Genomic DNA, 25,852 nt, shown 5'->3' on the forward strand with positions numbered 1-25,852 from the left:
GAAAGCCTGGGGTTTCCTCATTATGTTGTCAGCACGCAGACTGTGCAGACTGGAATAGTGAGGGTAGGGTAGAGGGGGGCAGGATCCGTCACCTCCTGGGTGACACTTATGGTGTGCTTAGTTCACTAGTGGTTCTAGACTCAACTTGGAGAGCATCACTGCACCCTGCTGTGGCTCTTGAGGACTCTCACTGACTTGTGGGATAAGGTTCCCAACCCCTTGGCCTAGAAATGGGGGCTGCACCTCTCCTCTCTTGGGTGCAGTTCAGTGTGATATTTGTTGTTCTCCTACACTTCCACAATCCCTGCCTCTGTGCTCATTTTTCTCTTTCTGTTCATGGTTTAAGACTTCTTCATCCTGAGTTAAACCAGCTTAACAGGCCCATATCAAGCACTGAAATAGAAACAGCAATAAGAGACCTCCCAGCTAAGAAAAGTCCAGGACCAGATGGTTTTACAGCGGAATTTTACAAGGCCTTCAAAGCAGAGCTCACACCAATACTCCTCCATCTCTTCAATGAAATTGAAAGAGAAAGCTCACTACCGAACACATTCTATGAAGCCATCATAACCCTCATCCCAAAACCAGGCAGGGACTCATCAAAGAAAGAGAACTATAGACCCATTTCTTTGATGAACATTGATGCAAAACTTCTCAACAAAATTTTGGCCAATCGACTTCAACAATTCATCCAAAAAATCATACACCATGATCAAACAGGATTCATTTCAGGGATGCAAAGCTGGTTCAATATACGCAAATCAATTAATATTATTCATCACATCAACAGGAGCAAGAATAAGAACCACATGGTTATCTCAATAGATGCAGAAAAAGCATTCGACAAGATCCAACACCCCTTTATGATGAAGGTTTTGGAAAAATTAGGAATCCATGGAACATTCCTCAATACAATAAAGGCTGTATATGACAAACCTACAGCCAGCATTATACTCAATGGTGAAAAACTAAAGCCATTTCCTCTTAACTCAGGAACAAGACAAGGATGCCCACTCTCTCCACTTCTCTTCAATCTAGTATTAGAATGCCTAGCTACAGCAATAAGACAAGATGCAGACATAAAGGGGAACCAAATAGGGAAAGAAATAAAACTCTCCCTCTTTGCAGATGACATGATCTTGTATTTAAAGAATCCCATAGACTCCACTCCCAAATTACTCAAGCTGATTCAAAACTTTGGCAAAGTAGCAGGTTATAAAATTAACCCCCCCAAATCAATGGCTTTTCTGTATGCCAACAATGAGAAAAGTGTGGCTGAAATTAGGAAAGCAACTCCATTTGTAATAGCCCCACAAAAAATAAAATACCTAGGAATTAACTTAACTAAAGAAGTGAAGGACCTCTATGATGAAAACTTTAAAATCTTAAAAAAGGAAATCAACACAGAACTTAAAAAATGGCAAAACCTCCCATGCTCCTGGATTGGAAAGATTAACATCGTGAAAATGGCAATACTTCCCAAGGCTATCTACAAATTCAACGCAATACCTATCAAAATTCCACCCTCATTCTTCAAGGAAATAGAAGAGGCAATCCAAAAATTCATATGGAACAATAAAAGACCCCGAATAGCAAAAACGCTCTTCAACGGAAAGAACACTGCTGGAGGAATATCAATACCAAATTTCAAACTCTACTATAAAGCCATAGTAATCAAAACAGCTTGGTATTGGCATAAGAACAGACCTCAGGACCAATGGAATAGAATTGAAAACCCAGAAATGAACCTACAGACCTATAGCTATCTAATCTTCGATAAGGGAGCTAAAACAATAGAATGGAAGAAAGATAACCTCTTCAGTAAATGGTGCTGGCAAAATTGGTTAACTACATGTAGAAAACTAAAGCTAGATCTTATATATCACCCTGCACCAGAATCAACTCCAAATGGATCAAAGACCTTGAACTCAAAGCAGACACTCTGAAAACATTACAGGATGGAATAGGAGAAACCCTAGGTCTCCTTGGCTCAGGCCGAAATTTTCTGAATAGAGACCCGGAAACACAACAAATCAAAGAAAGGTTGGACAAATGGGATTGCATAAAGTTGCAGAGCTTCTGCAGGGCAAATGACATAGCTAGCAAGATCAATAGAAAGCCCATGGATTGGGAGAAGATCTTTACTAGCCATACAACGGACAAGGGTCTCATATCTAAAATATACTTGGAACTCAAAAAATTAAACCCCCCAACAACAAATCCTCAAAGAAACAACTGCCCAATAAATAAGTGGGCGAAAGACTTAAAGAGAAACTTCTCTGAAGAAGAAAGAAGGATGGCCAATAGACACACGAAGAAATGTTCAACATCCCTAGCCATAAAAGAAATGCAAATCAAAACAACATTGAGATATCACCTCACTCCAGTTAGAACGGCAAAAATCAAGAACTCTAACAACAGATGCTGGAGGGGATGTGGACAGAAAGGAACCTTACTTCATTGTTGGTGGGAATGTAAACTTGTTCAACCACTTTGGAAAGCAGTATGGAGGTTCCTCAAAAGACTTCACATAGAACTCCCCTATGACCCAGCAATCCCACTTTTGGGCATTTACCCAAATGTTTACAAACAAGACCACACTAAAGCTACCAGCACAACTATGTTTATTGCAGCATTATTTACCATAGCTAAGATATGGAACCAACCCAGATGCCCCTCAGTAGATGAATGGATCAAGAAAATGTGGTATATATACACAATGGAATTCTATGCCTCCATCAGAAAGAATGACATTGCACCATTTGTTAGGAAATGGAAAAACTTGGAAAAAATTATATTAAGGCCCAAAGAAACATAGGTCCCATGGTTTCCCTTATTTGCAATATCTAGTATATGTATGAGTCAAGCGTAAAAGGTCAGATAATGTGATGTCAGGAAAATGAACCCTTAGATATGTATTTTAATGTTTTTTTCGTTCATGCATGTGTTTCTAACGCATTTATAAGATTATCTCTTTGTTGCTTTGTATGTCCCTCCCCCACAGTGTAACCCCCGCTTTCACTATATTTGATGTCAGTATAACTTGTGGAGGAGATGGGGAAAAACCAGTTGTTTAAGGATACAGGTGGACCTGTTGCAACAATGAGAAGTACAAGTTGTCATGTCCAAAACGAGCTTTACAACGTCGGTGGGGGGGGGGGGGAGAAGAGAGGGAAGGAGAAGGATTGGGATTGGGGGGGTGGGGGGAGGCTGGGAAGGGAGGTGAAGGGTAAACAAAGGAGGAGGCTGCAATGCTTGGTAAGAAATGTACGCATTATCCTGCCCATGTAATTGTAATCCCTCTGTACAGTATGTTCACAAATAAGATAAAATTAAATAAAAAAAAAAAAGACTTCTTCATCCTTTAAACAACCCTTTCTCTAGTACCTTCCCTCTTGCTTTCTATTTTCCACATGTGTTTCATGTGTCCATGTCCTCCATCTTGTCAGATGTGGGCTCTTGTTGGCTGGAGTGCAAGAACTGTCCCTGCGTGGGGTGGAGCTTAAAGGGCTGAGGAAGGGCAGAGGGGGCTGTGGTAGCAAGTCAGGTACCAAAAGCCTCTCAGAGATCACATCTGCAAGGAAGCTGGAGACTTGCTGTGAAAGCCCAAAGGCCCTTTGGAAAGTCTTTAAGAGGTCGCTTGCCCCACGGAGATGAGGACTCCCCAGTGCCCCAGCACCACTGCGTATGCCCCTATTCCAAGGACAGCCCCCTTCCTTTGCCCATGAGGGACTCCCCTGCTCCCTACCAGCTGCAAACTCTGAAGTCTTTGAAGTCTCCTTTTCCTTATTTTGTCCAGATTTCTCTGCAAAAGCTTGTGAAACCAAACCTTGTGAAGAGCCACTCAAGAGTCAAAAGTGTCTGGAGAACACTTTTAATTGAGATTTCTCATGACTTTCCATCGATTTACCCTACTTGCCTTTCCAGACATAAGAAAAAGTGTGTGCGTTTCATGTTTTCTTGCCAATTTTTAAAGTCTCAGCCCTTTGAAGGCTTCCATCAGCTATAGAGAAGACTCTGGGGCCAGCCATGGATGCAGGGTCAGCTTGAACCCATCCAGTCAGGCTGGAGGTGGCAAGAGGGACAGGGGAGTAACAAAAGCCATTTATAGGACCTCCATAGTCAGCTTCACAAGCAGGGGCTCTGTCACGGAGGGGCACTAAGACGTGATGGGGATGGAGTACCATCATTCTCTCGGGTTTCCTGGGAGGTTACATAAGGGCCAGCCTGGCTGCATCCAGGGGGTGTGGCCAGTCATCACCACCTGTATCATGACTGTGGTTAAGTGTCAAGTAGGCAGCCTGACAGGATGGGAGGGGGTTGGTTGTGAATTTCTACTGGGCTCAGTTCCTCACTCATGAGGCAAAGGGACGGAACTAGAAAGGCCACTAAGGCCATTTCCAAGCTAGCACTGAGAGCCACTGGAAGGCCTTCTGACCCAGGGTAAGAAGAGCTGGGGCGGACACCTCTGTTCTGGCCTCAGCTGGCCTCGGGCCATTCACCTCCCTGTATTTTCAGATGATGGAGTTTGGGCATTTGCCCCAGCCACGCTCTTCAGGGCCATTCTAGGGAAAGCAAGCAGGCCGTCTAAAATGTCTTGTCTATGGATACCCAGGGGAAGTGGGATTTAAGTTCAGGCCAACAGGATTCAGAGGTATCCATAAGTCTGTGACTTCCATACTAAGAAATAGACACTAACAGCTCCTCTGGGAAGGAGCTCTTTGGTATGTCCAGGGCTGTGCCTCCCACTGAGATGCTCATCTAGTCATTAACGACTCACTTGCAGCCTCCTGCAGCTTCTTTCAGCCCTCTGTGGCACAGCTGCCCAACCCCCATAAGCCGACGCTGGACTCTAAAGATCCTTTGGGGAGACCTGTGTACAGCAAGGCACAGGCTGAACTGGCCAGCTGTGAGCCCTTGGAGCCCTGTCTACCTTGGCTCTTTCTGATGCCTAACCAGTGCCTGGTACAGAAGGCTCTGATAAGTACCTTCTGAGGGAGGACAGAGCGGATGGAGGGCCTGGTCCTCTGGGGGTAGTCTCATCTCAATACCTTCTCCACCCCTAGAACACTCTCAGGGCTGGACCTGAGGCTCACATGAAAGTGGCCAGCAGTGCAGAACTAGCATAGTTGGAATTCCAATGTCTATTTGCACTCCTGATAGCTGAGCCGGCATGGGGATGCCATTCCCCACTGCTTTGGTGGGCAGGCCCAAGTGAGAACCCACACACTTCATGCACAATGGCTAGCAAAGCTGGTGCCTGTCTCAAGCAGCCAGGACCTGCAGTACCAGGCTGTTCTGTTTTTGGTCAAGGTTATTAATGCCAGGCAGGTGTCCCCTAGTCAGCAACTGAATTGGTCATAATGCGCTAGGGTCACTCTGGGAAGCAAGTCGACCTTCCTAACTTGGGGTTCTTAAAAGGAAGGCAGATTGGGTGACATGGTCTTTTGGTCTTGGGGGAAGGAAGTGATCTCATGGCTTCAGACAAGCATGCAGACTAAACTTTCCATTTCTAGCTCCTTTGGGCAAGAGCAGTCACCCGAACCACAGCTCTCATGATTAGATCAGACAGGACAGGTGCAGCCAATCAGATCCTGGCACTTGTCCTGGGTCCTAGAGGCTGCTATGGCTCCTCTCCTGGGACAGGAGGTGCGTTAATTTAGCCAGAGGCCGCCAAAGAGAAAGAGGGCTGCATGCACAGATGGGGAAATGTAAGGAGTCAGGAAATACCTTGATAGAGGTGGAAGGGACCATCAAAGTCCAAATCTCATTAGGCAACTGTGGACACTGATCCAGAGAAGGGAAGGACTTGCCCAAGATCACACAGTGAGAGCTGAGTGGCGGGAAAGGATGTCCGTCCAAGATCTGAGACCTCAGGCCTCTTAAAAATGGACTTGAAGCAAGCTGGGCGCTGGTGGCTCACGCATGGCATACACCAGGGACAAAGCAGGTTAGCCCTTGGCCCTCTGCAACCTATCTGTGAGGTAACATTGGGGCTTGTGTAAGTAGGGGATGCTGCACAGAGATGGAGAAATGGTCTCTGCAAGATATAAGTGGAGTTACTTTGGTAACTGATTCTAGGCTCACAGCCATGGCATGTGCTGAGTACTTAGTAGATTAAGTACTCATATAGATACTCCATATCCACACATGCAGGGATATGGAGTACTGCATGGCCTTGGTGCCCAGCCAGTGCGCTCAATTCAGGCCTAGCCTACTGACATGCACAAAGAGGAAGCCCAAGCCTGGTCAGGTCCTGGCCCCTTGGTGAATGGCAGGGCTTGGAGTGGGACAGTCTGTCCCTTATTCTGCTGTGCATCCAGCCAGGACTTCTATAGAGATACCTCTGGCTGGTTCCCAGGCAGCAAGAATTCTAGAGGAAATGAATGCCAGAGAGACTACAGGGTTAGGAGCAACAGCCTAGCAAGACCAGCGTCCCAGAGAGTCAGCGGGCTGCCTGGATCTGCAGAAAAGGCTGGCCACACAGGTGACTGATGCCACTTGTTTTTCGTGAGTCTTGCAGCTCAGGAGAGTGTCATTCCTGGGTTGCAAGATTATCTGAGTAAAGGTATAGATTAGCTGGGAGTCAGCAGCCTTGGCCATCAGTTTGCACAGGGTGCACGTGCTCCCTGACCCCATCTTGCCTCAACCCAGCCTGTCAGCCCAGGTGTGGTTTAGCACACTGAAGTCCCCTCCACTGCCATCATTTCTTGAATTCTTCAAGCTATCAGGGATGATCACAATGAGGCATGTAGAAGCCAGAGGCTTGGGGAACAGCAACACTCCTACTTTTTGTCTTGAGTATTTTCTCCCAGCTGGATAGAAATTCTCTATATTTTCCTAGCCTTCTGTTGCACATTCTCCTTGACTTCCCTCAATGATAAGATGTGCTATCTTCAGGCCACTTTAGCTGACTTTCTTTCTTTTTTTTTAATCAGCTATTAGAAAATGTGTTCTCTTCCAGTGCTGGACTTGGCTTATAACTCCCCTACCTGGGGAGTTAAAAAGCCCTAAAATGGGTTTTTAGAAGATTCCTTGGGTCCCACACAGCAATAGCACTGAATGATGCAGCACCCAACCAAACTCCCTTTTGTTTGTGACATTTCTCTTATACCTGACATCAACTCCTCACAGGTCAGGAAGACCGGACAGTGTGCAGAACAGCCACAGGTAGTAACACAGCAGGATGCCTCACAGCTCTCTCCAGTTCCTCCTAACCATTAGCCAGACCTGATAAAAGCCAGACCTGCCTAGGAGACAACCCATACGTGTAAAGAAAGTGGTCAGACGGCCACTCTGTAGTCCTGGCCTTGCCCCTTGGGTTGATTACTGCCTTTGAGAGCCTCAGTTTCCCAGGCTGCACAATGGGAACAGTATGTTCCTCATCAAAGGGCTGAAGTTAGAGGTTTGAGACCAAAATGAGAGGTGCTGAGAGCCTGGTACAGACCCTGGTTGGTGGCCTGAGTGACAGCAGGGCTACTATAATCCCTAGGACAAAGACCTCCTCTCTGGTAGGAAGCAGAGATAACCAGAATAGCTCCTGTGTGCCTCAGGAGAATGAGACCAAATTGAAAGACCAAGGCTGAAGTAACTCCTGCTAGGAAGTTTCCCAGGGACTGCAGGTCCGTCCCCCCATGAGCCAGTGGTGGTGTGCTATGGAGGTGTGGACTGTACTTACTTCAGGGACAGGGAGTAGTCGTGTTTGCTGGTCTGGCTGTTGCGGACAAGGTAGCTACATTCCTTGCAGAGTCGCAGCAGGTTCTCAGCATCTCCTCTGCTGATGGCTCCGTGATACCATCTGGGAGAGAAAGCAGAGCTCAGTCAGAGCCCAGCAAGGACAGGGTGCTCCCCTCAGATGGCAACTGCCAACTCCCAGCCTCCCAGGTGTCTGCATTTGGTTCCAGAATTCAGCAGCTGTTTTCTGAGTACCTGCCAAATGCCAGATCCTGAGGGGAGAAGAGAGAGTCAAATCTAGTCAAACTATCTTGCTTGAGGTTCACAACCCTCTGGGGTCACACAGCAAACCTGGGGTGCCAGGTGCTATGGAGGTAAAGTGAAGCTGGGGAATGTGGAGTACTGTGATTTTAGGCAGGAAAGCTTGTGGAGAAAATGACACCCCAGGAAGCCATGAAGAACAGTGGTTAGAAAGGAGCTTTTCTGGCAGAGGACAGAAGGGTTGAGGCACAGGCCTGAGGAGTCACCTGTGCAGGCTATGGAAAGAGCCAGAAGAAGCAAGTGGCTGGAAAAAGGTCACAAGGAGAGGAGTGGGCAGTGTGGCCCCAGGTCAAGGTGGAACAGGCCAGGAGCATTTCTCTGAAGGATATGGAAGCCACATTAGGTGCTGACAGGAAGGCCACTCTGACACTGTCTGTGACATGGGAGAGGCTAACTCAGGACAGGGGTGTTACACAATGCTCCTGCCAGATGCCTCTAGGTACAGGAGAATCTCAGACACTACCCATGCCAGAGGGGAGGGAGAAGGATCTATGCATATCTGCAAGAATGCCATCACCAGAAATCAGGACATTGTCTTCTATGATTGGGAAAGCTGGAAGGGAAATGACAGTAGAAGGGTTAAAATACTCAATACCAACAGGAGGGTACATATACCTCAAACTCATGAGTGAATATAAGAGCCTGGGGTGGGGGTGGGGGCTGGTGTCCATAGGTTACAAGAAGAGACAGAGATGTGGAGCCTGGAGTCTGTCTCACCATTCCAGAGACCACAGCTGGACATGCCACTGAAGGTGGCTGAGCTTTGTCTGTATACCAACTTAGGGCCATGCCAATCCCTTTGGGATTGGATGACTCATGGAAGTGTTTGGGTATGTTCTGGAGAGGAATGTTTTCAACAGTGGAGGATACTATCTGTCTATCAGGACTTCAAGATGTCATTTGTGTAGTCCTCGTTGTGTTTTAGACCAGCTGATGTGGGTATTCTGCCTCCACATGTGTACCTTGACGTTCTACCTAGACAAACCTCTGCTGCAGGTCACTGTGTGCTTCCTGCCACTGATACCACAGTGACATCCAGCCAGCAGGCGAGGCATGGTACATCAAAACCTAAAAAAGACTTGGGTCCTAGAACACTGAGGACTGGAGAATAGACAGAGCCTAAATGGAGCACCTCTGTCTAGAGAGGGCTGAGCAGCCCAGCAGAATGCTTGGCAGGGGGTGCATGGTGACCTGCCTTTCTCTCTACTTACACAGAAACATGAGGGTGGGGTTGGGGATACACAAGAGGAGAGGGCCATAGTGAAAATGTTTTCAGGTGTGCCAAGGCCCAAGTCATGCTTTAGAGTGGCTGTTATGGGAAGAAACAATGAGACAAGGACAGAGCTGGCTTCTGAAATGAGAGGCAACAGACTGATGTGACACCCTCCAGAGAGCCTGCCTGCACAGCACACCCCCAGCGAGCTGACAAATGTTTTATTAGGAAAACAGCTTCCAGCCATTTGAAGCACAGCCATCCTCAGGGAAGGTCTGGAAGTGGCCTCTGGGGAAGTGCTGCCCACGGCCAGGCCCTCCCTGATCACACAGTGAGGCTGGCTCAAATGGGCTGCAGAGGGTGGAGGTTGGGGGAGGGGCAGGGCATGTTTCTGGATCCCTGTTAAGGATAGTTCCCCGGGTGATAAGCAGGATTAGCTACCAGTCTTTCCTGGCACTCCCAGAAAAGGGAAAGGCACAAGCATGGTCTTGGGGTCTAGGATCAAAGGAGAGACTAAGGGTAAAGGGCACTGGGTCAAGAGCCAGGCAGCCACCGGCAGCCTGTCAGCAGGACAGGGAGCCAGGCTGAGCTTCTGTGGGTCTGTGGGGGTGGGGACCAACTGTTGGGCCTAAGTAAGCTCTGCCTGGAATGAAAAGAGACTAGGCAGGAAGCTATTTTGGGGACATGCGAGACCCTAACTGGCCAGCCAGGTCAAAACCAGGGCATTAGGGAGCCTCAATTATTTCCATTCATTCCATTCAATATCCATTGGCTCATCCAATATTTACTTACTGCTCCCTACAGCCTTGATCTCATCAGGCTGACGTGGAGAGGCAGAGTCAACAAGCAGATACAAGAAACCATCCCAGATAGTGACAATTGCTATACAAAGGCTGTGGCAAAGCAAGGACTGTGGAGGGGAGGGAGCAGCTGTAGAATAAAGGACAGGAGAGCCCTCCCCCTGCCCCCCCACCCTGAGAATATTTATCTGCAAATCCTGAGGTGCCAACTGTGTAAAGAGCCCAGAAGAAATAGCAAGTGTATAGGTCCTGAGACAGGAATGTGCTTGGGATGTTTACACAGCAGATAGGTAGCAAGCACTGTGAGCACTGAGTGGTACAGGATGAGAATGGACTTTCCAGTTATGAGTGAGGCCTTATGGGCCAAGGAAACAAGCCTGATTTAATCCTAAACATGTTGGAAAGAGTGTGTTATATATACATTGTTATATTTGCTTTGAATGACCTTATAGATCAACCAGCCTGCCCTGAGGACAACTCAGAGGGAAGCAGGAGGAAAAGTCAGAGGCTGCTGCATTGGTTGTGCAGAAGAGGGAGGTGGACAGACTCAGTTTTGTGGAGGAAAAAAAATGGCAGAACTTGGTAATGGAAGCAGATGTTGACATAAGACAGAACACGGAATCAACAGGACTCCAAGTTTGTGGCCTCAGTTGTAAGTAGACAGATGTGGAAGCTGGGGAGGAGCAAATTCCTAGGTGGTCAAGATCCCAGTTCTAAATGCATTGAGTTTGAAATGCCAGGGAGGTAGCCAGGTATAGGAGTGAGGACCTCTGGGAAAGGTGAATCATTACCAGCATCATGGGAGAGAGTACTCAGGGATGCATATAACTGGACACTGAGCCCAGGTCAAGGAGGGGTAAGGTGCCAGAAGGAGTGGCTGGGGAGAAGAATGGACAAAAAGGCAGGTGACAATGGAGGTCCCAAGAGGAGGGAGCTGTCAGATGTGCCCACTGTCATTGAGGATGGAGGGGGCTATCTGGGGACTCAAACAGAAAAGGAGCTGAGAACTGTTTATTCAGGCCCTATGACATGGTCTATGTTCTAGCCACAGTTCTGGTGTGGGGGTCTCTCAGAAAAGTTTCTGCTCTTACAGGGCTTGTTTTCCATAGGGGCAAGTCAAGCTTATTTTCTTCACTTCCTTCAGCAAAGTTTGTGTTTACAAACTGGTCATAACAATGATGTAAGATGGGGTTGGGGTGCAGGTGGTTCTTTGTCTGTATGAAGCTGCACTGAAAGTAGAGGAGTTACCTAAACACATCTCTGAGGAAGGAACTTCAGGACTTCTGGAAGGCCAGGATAACCCTGGGAAGAACAGGTTATATGGGAAGGAAAGGCAGACATGTCTTTGGACTTGCTGAGGGTCTTCTTGGGCAGAAATGGGAAAGGAAGGGCATCCAGCTTCATCTGGGAGTAGAGAGAGAATGGGGAGACTTTAGCTAACCCAGGCAGGCCTGGCCACTGATAGTCAGGTTGCACATGGGCTGGCTTCCAGGAGTCTCTGCTCTGTTTGTTGATTAACAAGTGCACAGTTTGATCAGAAATAAGCAAAGCTGGCTGCACAATCTGCGTGGCTGTGAGAGCTGATTAACCACACTGGCTGGGCTCCCAGCAAGCTCCAGGAGGCAGGAGACTGCAGCCTCCCAGGACAACAGCACATACTTCCAAGGGCAGAACATGACATCATTCGGAAAACCTTGCATCCTGCTCTTCAAGCCAGCCTTTCCTGTTGGGGGCGGGGAGAGAAAAGCACTACCAGCTAAGCAAGACCAGAGTCCCCAGGGCCAAGACTGATACAACACATGATACCCACAAGGAAGGCTTATGAGGAACCTACTCAGCTAAACCACACACAGATTATTTTTCGGTCTCTTGACTAGCCATTGAGGGAGGGTAGTGGTGTTAACATCATGAGGAAGGACATGGCCAGGCCCAGGAGTCATGAGACATACATTCTAGTCCTAGGGCTGCTTCTGCTACAGCCTCTGCAAATGAGGGGGCAAAAAGGCCCTATAACTCCTGCACTCCCAAGGCAAATCAATGAACAGAGGCACAGCAATCAGATACACTGGGGTTTACAATAATGAGAAACAGAGGTTCACAGCAATGAGATATACTGGGGTTGGTGTTGGATGCTGATCCACAGAACTTACATCTGCTTCTCTAGTGGGACAGCAGGATCCACTCTCTCCCCCAGAATCCCACAGAACTCCGGGCTCCCATGTTTGATGGGCTTGAAGCCCCCTCCTGGAGCACGAAGTTGGCGCCGCCGGTCCCTTGAAGGTGAGGGCGATGACTGTCGCTTCTCGTTGCCATTGAACTGGGCTGAGCGAGCAAAGAAAGAGTATGGTTACCAGGTGGCTCTGTAAGGAACACAGTTTCAGACAACAGTCACTTATTTAGTCGTATTTTACAGTTTGGTGGAGGCAGAGTTTCATGCAATGAAAAAGCCCCAAACACTGGCTTCTTCTACGGTTTTGAGCATAGCCCCAAAAGCTAAAGTATTGGAACCTTAATTGCTCAAGGCACAGTGTTGGGAGGTGGGGCTTAGTGGGAGGTGTTTGGGAGGTGGGGGTGGACTCCTTGTGAACTAGAAGGCTACTGTGATGGTGATATGACTGGGTTATTATAGAGCCAGGTTGCCCCTGCTGTTTTCTCTCCTTTGAAGCTGCCCACTCACCCTTCTGCCTTCTGCCAGCAGTTGGAAAAGGTATCATGCCCTTGGACTTCTCAGCCTCCAGAACGTGAGCCAAAACAATCCCCTCTTCTTTACAAATAACCAGCCTCAGATTTATTATAACCACAAAACAGGCCAAGACAGCTTCTCAAGACAGGGCATGCAGGGGCTACCTGGCTGTGCCAAGTGAGACTGGGGGGCTGGATGTGTCTCCAAAGGCTAGTTAGCGAGGCCCTAAGCACACAAGATTCTCCCTCCAACTCTAGCAAGGGTGCTAGGCCCTCTGGATGGTTCTCAGGGAAGAGCTGTTCCGCACAGTGTGGGAAACCTGCCTCCATGAGGCTTCTCTCCTCCCATTCTATGATCCCATCTAGGCCACAATTGCTCCATCCGCCCCCTTTCTGCTGGGCCAACCTTATAGAGTTCTCCTTGGGGTGTCATGTTGTCACAGAGCCTGCTTCTCCTCATACTGGATGCTGCATGATCCAGACACAGTGAGATTAAAGCAGCACATGAGCTTGAGGATGGAGGCTGGGCTCTCTCACTTACTTTCCTTCCTGTCATGTGCCTTTTGTAGGCTTGTGGAGGGCACAAATAAGCTACAGAAAGGACAATGAGCTAGAGATGCTAGAGAGTTCCTGGGGACCAGCTAGTCCACTTGCAAGTCTTCCCTTTGGGCCTCAGTTTCCCTCTAAAAGACAGGGGTAATGAGAGCCCCACTTTATGGCGATGAAATGAGGTGAGGCACACGATCATCTTAGCAGAGTACCTGGCAGGTAGTCCTTTGCTAGATGCAGTTATCATATACCTATATTGTTATGAGGATCACATCTTCACAATGCAGATATGATATGAGACTTCATATCAGCTATCAAATTAAGCTGAGCTCCACTCTTCTTCTAATAGATTATTTCCAACCCCTCCACTCTTCTTTTTTTTTTGGGTCCGGTCGTGGGGGTCTGAACTCTAGGCCTGAGCGCTGTCCCTCAGCTCTTCAGTTCAAGGCTAGCGCTCTACCACTTGAGCCACAGTGCCACTTCTGGCTTTTTGCTTTTTTGCTTATGTGGTGCTGAGGAATCGAACCCAGGGCCTCAGGCATGCAAGGCAAGCGCTCTACCACTGAGCCAACTTCCCAGCCCCCTCCACTCCTCTTCTATGTCTACTGATTCTCAGTGGTGCCTCAGCTGAGTTACTCAACCTTTCTCAGCTCCCATATCCTACTTCACTGGGGTGAGGTGAAGATAGATGAGAGAAGGCACTAGAATACACAGAGGTTGCCAGGTCAGCCAGGTGCAGGCCTGCAGAACAGCTCCAGCTCAGTGCAGATGCATCTCTAACCCCATGTCCTTGGCCAAGCCTGGGCATGGAAGATCTCAACCCCACCTATGGCAATGTTACACATAGAAAACTGAGGAGCGGTCAGGTGCTGGTGGCTCACACCTGTAATCCTACTTAGGAGGCTGAGATCTCAGAATTGCAGTTCAAAGCCAGCCTAGGCAAGAAAGTCCATGAGACTCTTATCTTCAGTTAACTGCCAGAAAATTGGAAGTGGTACTGTGGTTCACAGTGGTCCAGTGCTAGTCTTGAGGGAAAGAGCTCAGGGACAGCACCCAGGCCCTGAGTTCAAGCTCTATGACCAACAAAACAAAACAAAAAAGAAAAAAGAAAATAAGAAAAAGAAAACAGGGGAGGGAAGTTCTTGCCAATCTAAGACTCTAGATATGTTGGACCTGCCCACTCTCTTGACTATGCAGAGCATGTGGCCAGCCTGTCTACCCAAGATTCATATGCAACACTCAATCACAGTGTGGGGCACTTTTTAAGGGCAGGAAAACAGTGGTGAGCAAAACAAAACAAAAAGATGTCCACATGAGAGCTCAGATTCCTGGTGAGGAAGGGCAGGAATAAATAAGCCAGCATGCCAGTAGCTGATGACAGCATCGGACAGACAAATACGGTGGAATGGGGCAGGGATGTTGTCTGAGTAAGCAGCAGATGGGAAGGGGGATGACTATGGAAAGGGCAGTCCTAGAAGAGGGAAGAGCAGAGTCCAGGCAATGAGGTGGCCCAAGGTTTGAGCATTGAGAGGTGGAAGGGCCAAGAGAGCCAGCCCTCAGGGGTCTGGAGAGTCTGGATTTCATTCTAGTTTTGGTGGGGAACTTGTTCACCTTAGAATTTCTGTTAGGTTGGCTAAAAAGAAATGGAGGGGGCTGGGGTATGTGGGACCTTGTACTTTCCACTCAGCTTTTCTGAGAATTTAAAACAGCTCTACCAAAATTGTTTATTAAGTAAAAGAAAGGATATGGGTAGAGGGGCAACACTGGGAAAGGGGAAAGCTCCCTTATTTCAAGTAGAGCACAAGAGGAGAAAGAGGATCAGGGACAATAGCAGGCTTGGGCCTGAGCACTGGAGGATGGGGCTGGCCTTGGCCAGAAGGGGATAGTGCAAGGAGACACCCAAGCCCTTTTCCATCTGGTGCAGGAGAGGGCTCTTGTGCTGGGGGCCAGAGAGAAGGGGTAAAGCCCAGAGCTAGAACTGGGCCCTGGTATTCCTGCTGCCATGGGCATCTGGCCCTCTAACCTTCCATCACTCCAATCACTCCCTCAGCCCCTCTGAACCACATAACTCTCGTGGCAGCTGGTCAGATGGTATACATGTTTTTGGGCAGGGAATGAAGTGGTAAAGCAGGTTCTGACCCAAGCACCCACCTTGAAGAGCCCTTGGTGGGCACCCTGGTGTAAAAGTGAGCAGTGATGTCAATGGACAGGTAAGGGGCAGCAAAACAGCACCTTCCTGATGATGCCAGATAATGACACTCTTAGGTTGGCATGAGAAAACCCTGTCTCTTGATAGGGTGGCTATGGACAACGTGAAGTAGGGCCCTGGGACTGCTCAGTGACGATAGTATGAAGAAGGTGATTCCAATGGCACACGTTCCTTGTATGTGTGAGTCAGGGAGAATTGCCAGATCGATTCAGGACCAGGGAAGGCAGTACCCCACTGAGATGGGGCCAGTTCCCATCTGTTATATGTTCCCCTCTGCTAAGGCATTGCACTGTCGTGGGCAGGAGGCTGAAGCTCAGCAGGATGTGTGGGTAGTAAGGAGGTGAGGCTCTAGGCTTAATTTTACCACAGGTCAGAGAGGGAAAGACAAGCTCTACTGGCTGAAATCAGAAACTGAGGGATTCAGGCAATACTAATCCCCAACAGACTTTCTGCCACAGAGGCAGGGAAGGGAGAATAGACCAGAGAATAGGGAAGGAGCCTAAGGTCTTCTGTAGTTTGTAAAGCCCTCCAGGGCCCGGATGCCTGCTCAGCCTCAAGTCTTGCTGATCTCTACACCTGATTCTATTACCCTTTGTGCTATCCCTTCCAGGAAGCATTCCCTGAACTCACCTCTCCCCAGATTCCCTTTGACTTCAGTTCATGGTACCCTAATTATCAGTTTCCTTGTTGGACTCTTTATGAGTCCTCAAGGGCAGGGGGCTGTACCCTGTGTTCTTTTCCCTCCATGCCTACCACAGTAGCTATACATGGGTACTAGGTGTTTAATGAATGCCTTAAATGAAGAAATTTAATGAGCTGCTGTATTGCTTTATTAGGGGAAAAAATATCGGTTTTCTTACCTGATAAATTGGATAAAACCTAAGAACATCCTAGTCAACACTAATTCCCCTCTGAATTAATTTCTACATTTGCCGGCAAGCTTAATAATGTAGTCATGTATTTTAGAGAACAGGTGGGGATGAGTGACAGGCTTAATTAGGCAAATCATTTCACCTAAAATACAAATATACAAACTCCAAGTGCAGTGATTCGGCAGTCAAAGGGGTGGGGGTGGGGGAATAAAAACAAAAGCCCCAAACATAACTGCTTTCATCCCTTCTAATTAAGTTTCTCTTTAATCTACAATTTAAAATGGCAATTCTTTTAATTTAGTGATTCCTCTGCAAAAGATAAAGATACAATCCTTCAAAAGAATATCTGCATTTAGAGAGAAAATATGCTTCTCCTGTGAGCTGTTAGAATGACAGAACCTAATGAATTCCACCTATAGGCAATGAAAAATCCAAGTCAGAATCCTGCAACAGGGAGGGCCTCAGACAGATCAAGCTGGGATGAGGCACTGGACTTTTGTCTATGATGGAGATGGGATGGGGGTAGAGGGATATGGTCAATGTGCCCCAGGGCCCATCAAGTTAGCACCGGTTTCACCCAAAATGTTTTCTAAGAGTTCCAGTTAGGTTGACAGAACTTATGACCCAGCAAGTACTCTTTTTTTTTTTTTTTTTTTTTGGGTCCGGTTGTGGGGCCTGAACTCTGGGCCTGGGCGCTGTCCCTCAGCTCTTCAGCTCAAGGCTAGCGCTCTACCACTTGAGCCACAGCGCCACTTCCGGCTTCTTTCTTTTTGCTTATGTGGTGCTGAGGAATCGAACCCAGGGCCTCAGGCATGCAAGGCAAGTGCTCTACCACTGAGCCACCTTCTCAGCCCCCAGCAAGTACTCTTATCTTTTAGGACTCTCTCTTGGTCCTTCCTTTGAACACATTACAGATTTTGTAGGTCCCAAAGTTTGGTCCCAGACAACAACAGAGGACAATATCTGAGGCTCTCATAAGCACTAACCCTCTGGTAACCTTGCTAGGGGTAATGGGTTAGGAATGGAGGCCTGAGGAGGAAACAGAAAATGCTCTTCCAGGGGAGTCCTGTGGCAGGAGGAGATTGGGTCTGGAGGACTGTGGAGCCACACGGTCAGCTCAGCTTATCTGTCTTCCTTCCTTGCAAGAGCAGTGGAGGGCCAGGCTTCTGCTCCACCTGAGTGATGCATAGAGTCCTCCAGGGCCGGGTACAAGGTACTGCCCTTGACCCCTGTGCCCTGTGCTCCTTCCCCTCACCATGAAAATGTTTGCTCAGATGAAACAAGTATATTTTTTCAGGGTTCATCTTCTTTTGGTGCACAGTGCAGAGTGGACCAGATAGCAGCTTTCAAAATGCCAAGGAATCTCTACATCATAGCTTTGCTGCGCTTTGAACCCTTGCTGGTTTCCCAGTGCTCATGGACAACTGCAACCTCAAGGTCCTCAGTGACTCAGCTCCAGCCTGACTTTCCACAGGTGGCTTTGCCTCTAAGACCTCTCTGGGTTCTACCTCACCCATATGCTCTCTCAGCCAGGAGGGATTGTCTCCAAATCCCACACCCTTCTTTAGCTTTTCTTCGTTTGTATCTAATCTCGGAATCTCTTTCTTCACTATCTGTCTCCAAAAATCCCACCTATTCTTCTAAGCTTAGCTTAGATGTTACCTCCTGGGGTAGTCTTTGCCCTAAAAACCCCAGGTGGAATTCCTTTGTCTTCCTCTAAGTCTTGAGGTCCCTTATCTGTTCCACTATCTCATTACAGTGAAATATGTGTTCACTCAAAATGGGACACAAACTGTAGCCACTTTCCCCTCAGATGCGTACTCCAGTAAGTGGCCTCTGAGCTAAACAAGGCCAGGGCATGAAAAACTGCAGAAAGAGTATGGACTTCAGAGTCGTGAAGACCTGGATTTAATCCTCCTCTGCCATTACTGTGCAACTCTGGGCATATTTCTAAGTTTTTCTGAGTTTTAGCTGCCCATAGGTACAGACAGGCTCCTTGTAAAGACAGGCTCTCTGCCCATGGTCATGTGATGCTTACATAAAAGTGCTCCATGTCAAAAACTATCTTCCTGCCCCCCACCCCTCACTTCCATAGAATTCCTGACTGAGTTGAAAGCTCCAAGAAGGCAGGACATTTGACTGTTCCTTCTAAACACCCCACCCCTGGAATAGTGGTGGCTGTATAGAAGCATGAGTCTCCCAGGATCATGCAACCTCTATTATCACACAGAAAAGGCAAGGCTCAGAAACTGGACTCCTTCAAAATACTTTAACAGTTTTGAAAAAATGGCTTAGTCCTCATTTAGTCAGGGGGGATCTGAAAGGCACATTTTTCTCTCGTTGGCATAGTGAGCCTATAAGGTTGTGGTATTACTGTCCATATTTTTACAAACAAGGTGCTTGGTGCCTCCATGTAACTTGCCCAAGCTATTGGAGCAAGCTGGTGGGTCAGGCAACAGGCCCCACCCCGGTCCTTCATCTTCTGCTTGGGAAGCAGCTCTGGATTGCCTCTTCTTACCTAAGGCTGAAGAGCCAGCAGAAGAGCCAGCACTGCTGTCTAGGTAGATTGCCAGGCTGCTTCTTTTTGGCTGGCCTGTTCTGGCTCTACCAGTTCTCCAATCAGGACTAAGCCACTTTTCAGCTGCTCTCAGTTTCCAAGGAAGTGTCTTTGGCCTCTCAGTAGATCAGCCAAAGTCAATATGGGCCACACTTGTAAAGCACACGTCAGCTGCAAGGAGGAGCCTTCTGTTTCTTCAGGGATGTCTTATTAACTCAGACATAATAAGGAACAGAGTCAAATGTTGGTGGCTCACACCTGTAATCCTAGCTACCCAGGAGGCTGAGATCTCAGGATCACAGTACGACACAAGAAAGTTCATGAGACTCTAATCTCCAATTAACCACCAAAAAGCCAGAAATAGAGTTGTGGCTGAAGTGATAGAAGATGCACCTTGGGCAAATAAGCTCAGGGACAGTGTCCAGGCCCTGAGTTCAAGCCCCAGAACTGGCACCAAAACAAACAAAACAAAAACCACCAAAGAAATAAAGGCAGTCAAGGTACCTCTTCTACAGTCCTTGACAGGGAGTCCATGGGGGCAAGTAGGGAAGGCTGCATTGATTTGGGAGGTGGGGTGTACTGCATGATTGCTAGAGTCTGAAAATGCCATAAATGTTCCTATCATACAAACACCGTGGATGACTAAGAACTTTCTGTGACCTCAGAGCTCTGCTATTTCAGTTTTCCAAATACACAACTGTGCCACCTGACCTTCACCCACATGGTGAGATACACGGGAATTCCCACTTCACAGAAGGAGGCCCCTACTCTTGTGCAGTTCAAAGTGGGCCAGGCTCACCCCTCAGGTCGGCTGCGGGACTTAGTAAGTACTTCGGTAAAGATTTGCTTTACTGAAAGTCACCAATCAGGGACCACTGTGCATAATCCATGGACACTCTGGTCCCAGGGCTGTGCACTGCCATCCTCATAGAAGGTTGAGAGCGCAGGTTCTCATTGTGCGGGTGGGTGGCCAGTGATCCCTGGAAAAACAGACCCTGCTTTGAGGCAGATGCCAAGGTACCTTTTGCTTCCCAGTATGCCATCTGCAGAAGTATGCCATATTTGAGACAGAGAAGACACCTTGGCCTAGAAGAAGGAGCATGCCTTTGTCCTCTGATTCCTCCCCTCTGGCCCCATTCCCAGAAAAACCCTCCCCTGCTGGGTGCCTGGCTATAAGAGATTTAAGACAAAGCCTGATGAAATGCCAGAGCCAGCCATCCTCACCATCACAACTCATTTCACAAATAAGAAACGCAGGGTAGGAAAAAGAACTGACTCACTCAAAGTCAATAGGCTGTAACAAGTTCAGCACAAATCTGCTTACAAGGCCATACACTGTCCAAAGTCACAGAAGTGACTGGTGATATCAACAGCTACTACTTACTGAACAGTTGATGGATCCCAACTCCCAGTGCTTATTGTCACCTTGTACAGATGAAGAAACAGGCAGGTTTTAAATCCAGACCATGGCCACAGCCCTGAACTCCTCTCCGAGTTTGGGCAGGGTTTCCCCTGTCAGATATACCTGGGGCCTGCTTGTGCCTAGTGAGTATCCTTTTACCTGCAAATCTCCACAGACACAAGAATCCTAAAGCCTGGGATTTTCCTCCATTTATAAGCCTAAAGACCCACTCAGAGTAGGCTGGGTACTTGTGGATTTCTGTCACTGCCCACTGTGAATTGTAGTGCCAGTCAGGAGCAACAACAGGGGACAAGCCCATGCTGGCCAACTCATATGGTTATTTCCGCTCACAGCCAATCCTCAAACAGGCAGACACACCTTTAGCTTCACACCAAAAGTTCAAATAAGAGGTGGGACAGCTACCAGCTAGAGAGGACACAGTGTACAGCAAACCGGCCACAAGTCTAGCACTGGACAACTGGGGTTTGGCTTTCCCAGGACCTGACTCACTAGCAACTTCCCAAGCAGCTGAGTGCTCATTATATGCCAGGCACTGAGGGAGGCTCTGAGGGCCAGGAAGACATGAACAGGGCAGGGTCTTTGATCTCATGGAGCTTACAGCCTCCATCCATGTGAACACAGAGTTCTGGCTGGCCAAAGATATTCTATCAAATCTTTGGGTTCTAACTACACAGGAGACAAAGTCACTGGAAGGGACATTTCTTTCAATGTAATTAGCAGACGAAACAAAGCTATTAAATGCTGATGTTTTTTCTTTTCTTTTTTTAGGTACTAAATTTATTCATACGTCAAGTAGAAAAACCAACTGGAAAAACCTGTCTCTCAGTGACACATTAGCCAAAGGAAGTGAGTGAGCCCAGCTCTCTTATACAAACCCCTTTTCCCCTGGCAGACCTGCTGCTCACACGTGTTAAACATTAATTATGGCTGTTATTCATTACACAGCAAAAAGCTCCCTGTACAAACACAATTGTTAATTTCCTTACAGGCCCAAGGCATTCTGGGAAGCTATGAGGGAGACAGGAAGCATTCCTGAGAATGGTTATGTGGAGGATCCATGACCAGGTCTGAGATTTCCTGTGGAACTCTGCAGAGGGTTATGGCTATGGAAGATGGGCTCAGGGGTCAGGTGAATAGAGCAAGTTTGGAACGGTGCCTGAAGCACACATCGGCATATCATCCACATTGACGTGGACAAGGAGCAAGGTGAATAAAGAGCAAGCAAAAACAACTACTTCTAACTCATCACTCAAGCACGAGGTGAAGGGCATGCTCAAACCCACCTTTCCCCACGTAAGACATCAATGTTGCAGTGGACACCCAAGCGCTCTGCAGTCAGACTGGCCTCAATTCCCTGCTGTGTCTGCAGGCAAGTTGCTCACCCTCTCTGAGCCTCAGAGACTCAGCGTGTGATGACACGCTGAAATGGTGTGAAATGGCACTCATTTGGCAGGGCTTCATAGGTTTGTAAATCTATATAGGTTTGTAAATAGCACTCAATGAAAATTAGCTTCTGGTCAGGGACCTTCCCTTCTTGCCCTACCCCCACTTATAAGGATTACTTTAAAATCAGGCCACCGAGGTGGCTGACGTGACTCACGACTATTCAGGAAACAGACATACCTGGGACATTACTTTCCCTCTCTCTGGCTTTTCTTCCTTACTTGACAAGGCTCTGACGTACACTGTTGCAGCAGTGACAAGTGACAAGTTTGTACCTGGTTGCTCCAGAATAAAACATGTATGGGGTGTGGCAGGGGCCAGCCCAATCCAGGAGAAGGGCAGGAAAGGGATCAGTCATGAAACCACCTGAGCCAAGCTTGCACCTCCTCTCCCCCCTCCCTGGACTCCCCTGTCTGCACCTGATACGTGGTATATACTTGGTCCCCAGGTCCGCAGCAGAAGCATCAGCTGTGAACTTATGAGGAATTCAAATTCACACAGCTTCCTCTGGACATACAGCACCAGCAGCTCTGGGGGTGAGACCAAGCAATTGGCTTAAAACTGATAGCCGGTGGCTCTGATTAGAGTTCAAGTTTGAGACCCCTGTTGTAGGTAAACTAAACAATCAGAAACATGTCATTGCTAGAATGCAGAGGGGGCAGAGGAGACCCCCATATCTTACTTGGGACCACTGGCTTGGGTAAGATGCTTGGAACCCATAGTAGATGTGTTTTTTAGGCGGTCTCTGCTTCTCATTGCTAGGCATAATGGGAACAAGCTTTGTAAATGGGGCCTCTGTGGCTGCTAAGTGCCTCTTTTTGCAGTCCTATTTTTATATTAAGTTAAACTTTAATTTAGCGAGCTTTTAATTATTTCCAGCAACAATTCTCATATTCCTGCTGCCTCTTTAGGGCTCACAATGTCATTTTTCTGGATCATAATAGAGGCCCAATGTGCCAAGTGTTGTTGTGACTGTCCCCACTCTACTAGGTAGGAAAACTAAGGCTCAGGGAACGTAAGGGGTCCTGAAGCTAGTAATGGAGAGCTGGCATTTGTACATGGGATTGTCTGACTCCTGCCCCACTGAACAAGATATGAGAAAGACACTGGCCTAAACTTTCTAGGGTAGAGAAATCCATCAAGGAGCTAGTGAGGGAGACAGTTAAGAACCAAAAATAACTGCTGAGCAAAATACGTCATATGCCTGAGTCATATGTCTGTCTTGCATCTCTGTCGCTTGCTGGCTGACTGAGCCCAGGGCACTGTCTTAAAAGTACCTTCAAGGCAGACAAATTTCCAGATGCTGAGTCACAAATGAGGTACTCTTTCTCAAAAGGGCCTGTAGGGTAGGTACCCTTTGCACACTCCCCTGCCTTCTACATCTACAGCCAAGCACTGTGGTTATTTCTTCTCAGGCCCAAGTCTAGATTCCTATAGAAGTAGATCTCACCTCTGTTCACTATATGCGAAGGAACCTCTGATTATCTCTTATGTTGGATAGCCAGACTGGCTCTGTTGCAAAGTCTTTAGTTGCTTAATTCCTCTGCCTCAGTTTGCCCAGAAGGACAAAGGGAATAGGGAGAGGAATAGGGAGAGGAAAACCCCAAACTGCTCCCTAGGGACTGTGGAGGTACAGGCCCAAACCATACTTCATGCAGTATCTTGGAAGGCATGGGGAAGTCTGATGTCATCTGGATGAGTGTGTGCTTTGGAGTAAACCTGGAAGGTTCCATGTTTGGTTCTGCTGCTGTGGGCCCTTGGACAAGTCTTGCCTTCTCTTTGGACTTCATGGGAAGGGTGACAGGAATGATGAGGAAGGTGCTTGGTTGATGCTACCCGTCCTGCCGGGACACTCCTGAGGGGATGCTCCTAACGCCCGCCCATCAGGAGCCCCTGGGTGAGGACTGCTGGTCTCCTGTCTCAGTGAATAAAACACAGGACACGGGAAATCCAGGGTCCTTCAGGGATGTGCAGAGTCCAGATCTGTGTCACTCCACTCCCTATCCACCTTTTTGGAACCCTCTTTGTCCATCTTCCCCAGAGAGACATCATCTGAGGCTTCTTGCCCCCTTCCTTGAGCTGCAAGTGTCACTGGGGGCTCAGAGCTATATCTGGTAGGGGAGGATAAACCAACAAAACCAACTTTCTCGCTTCATGAATTTGTTGCTGTAAGACTGTAGGATGGGGAACAGACCAGATCAGGCAGCTCCAGAAGGCAGGTGTCTGCTATGTGAGGAGGAGGCCAGCAGCTTGAGGGGAGCTAGCAGCACTCTATGGAAAAAGGGACTGCAGCTCATGCCTTACAAATCAGTAACCTGACCTGGCATCAGTCCTGGAGCTGAAACTCTAGTACAGGCCACTGTCACATCCTAAGAAAGAGAAGCAGGGATTATCTAGCGCTCTTTTGGGCAACTGGTAGTATTTCTTACCTACTAGTTCTAAATCCTTAATGAAATGTGGACTGTGGAATTCTGAAAGAAGGGGAAGACTTCCATTTCCAGGAAAGTAAGTACATTTACACCCTCTGAATGCTGTGTTGTAACTGGAAAGTGACAAGGGTACCCAGCCTGACAGAGAGGGGAGGCTGACTTCCCCACATAGACTACTCTGGGGCCTAGCCAGGAAGGGCTTCCTGTCAAGAGCATCAAGCAGTAGAGCACTCTGCAGGGCAGAAAGCATCTCTGCTTCATAGAGAGAGCTGGCTCTCACCAGCATGTTGGGGTCCCCACAGAGGGATGAGTTATGCTTCCATCCCTGGCCCCAAAGCTGCCTGCAGACCGACCTGTTGTGCCGGTTGAGCTTCTGCCAACTGCTCCAGCATGCAAGCTCATGGCACACATTTAGATCTCACAGAAATGCTCACCACTAAGCTGGGCCCTGGTTCCTGCGCCTTCCTTTGATGGGCCCAGCTTGGCCCTGTGAAGGTCTTTCACACTTTCTGCCATTTGAGAATTTGAAAGGACTAGCTAGGGTTCCCTGCTCAGGCTTCCTTAGTTTAGCTAAACATGAACATTCAGAAAATATGAAGGGACAAAAAAGAAAAAAACAACAAATTTTCCCAGCCAGTTTCATCCCACACAGTCACTCCATGACAATAGATCCTGTACCCCATATGTGAGAACTCATCACAAACAGCTCGCTTGAGAGCAGAGAAAAACTGGGGGAAGGGACTTTTCCAACAGGTAACCGCAATGAGAAGTTCTTACTAGCTAGCACTGCCTTCTTCCTGACCATACCAGTGCCTGGCTGCAGCATGAGTGCACAACACACACTCACACACACACCAGCTCCCCTCCATCTCTCTCATGCATGTACACACTCACACACCAAGGGTGACTCAGATGGAAATTCTCCCCTTCATTCCTGAGCAGTCACACTCCAGAGTTGACAAATGGAGCCATGGTGATGCTTTTTAGCAAGCCAATGGAGCTGTCTCAATGCATTATTTATTACCTGACAAGTGACCCTTTCTTCTCACATCCCACAGTCACTTGGGAATGGAAAGTGACTAAAGGCAGGTGCTCACAGCATCCTACTGCCTTGAGTGACAGAGTCTCCTCCTCTTCCACCCCAGGAATTAGAACAGAACCAAAAGCTGCTTGCGACAAGCACATTCAACATCTCCTTTGGTGTGGGATGTGCAAAGTTAGGAGACTCGATGACACAAAGGCAGGGAGGTGATTCTGAATGTCTGCCATCAGTAGCCTAATATGTGACTGATAAAGATAAAAGAGACAGTAACTCAGTGACACAAAACCAAGATCAGAATGAATATGTGTGGGGCTTATTACAAGATAGCTTTGCCTGATACCTTATGATCCATTGTAAACAACTAAATGTTCATAAGTTCTACACCACCTTTAGGCACAAATGGGCAACTTCTGTCTTAACATCTTCTGAGAGGGATGTTTTGCAGGGAAGTGCCTCTCATTTGAACGCCTACACAAATCACTCGGGATCCTGCAAAACCGATTCTCACACTGGAATGGGAGCAGACCATTCTATTTCTAACCAATTACCAGGTTACTATACATTTGTAGCCAGTAGTATGGGAAGTGAGTGAGTGAGAAGTAAAATGCCAGACTAGACTTAGGTGCCCCCTGCAGGTG

General features: G+C 47.9%; 1 protein-coding gene across 1 annotated transcript in view; it reads right to left on the reverse strand.

The window, feature by feature from the left end:
• Positions 1 to 25,852, reverse strand: part of LOC138819024 (SH2 domain-containing adapter protein B-like) — a 136,904-nt gene that overhangs the window by 17,421 nt on the left and 93,631 nt on the right. Inside the window, 2 exon segments of the mRNA XM_070010160.1 lie at positions 7,679 to 7,798; positions 12,159 to 12,330. Of these exon segments, the coding sequence (XP_069866261.1) occupies positions 7,679 to 7,798; positions 12,159 to 12,330 (292 nt within the window).

This window comes from Dipodomys merriami, unplaced genomic scaffold, assembly GCF_024711535.1.
Source record: "Dipodomys merriami isolate MVZ:Mamm:240054 unplaced genomic scaffold, mDipMer1.0.p SCAF_11, whole genome shotgun sequence".
Lineage (NCBI taxonomy): Eukaryota > Metazoa > Chordata > Mammalia > Rodentia > Heteromyidae > Dipodomys > Dipodomys merriami.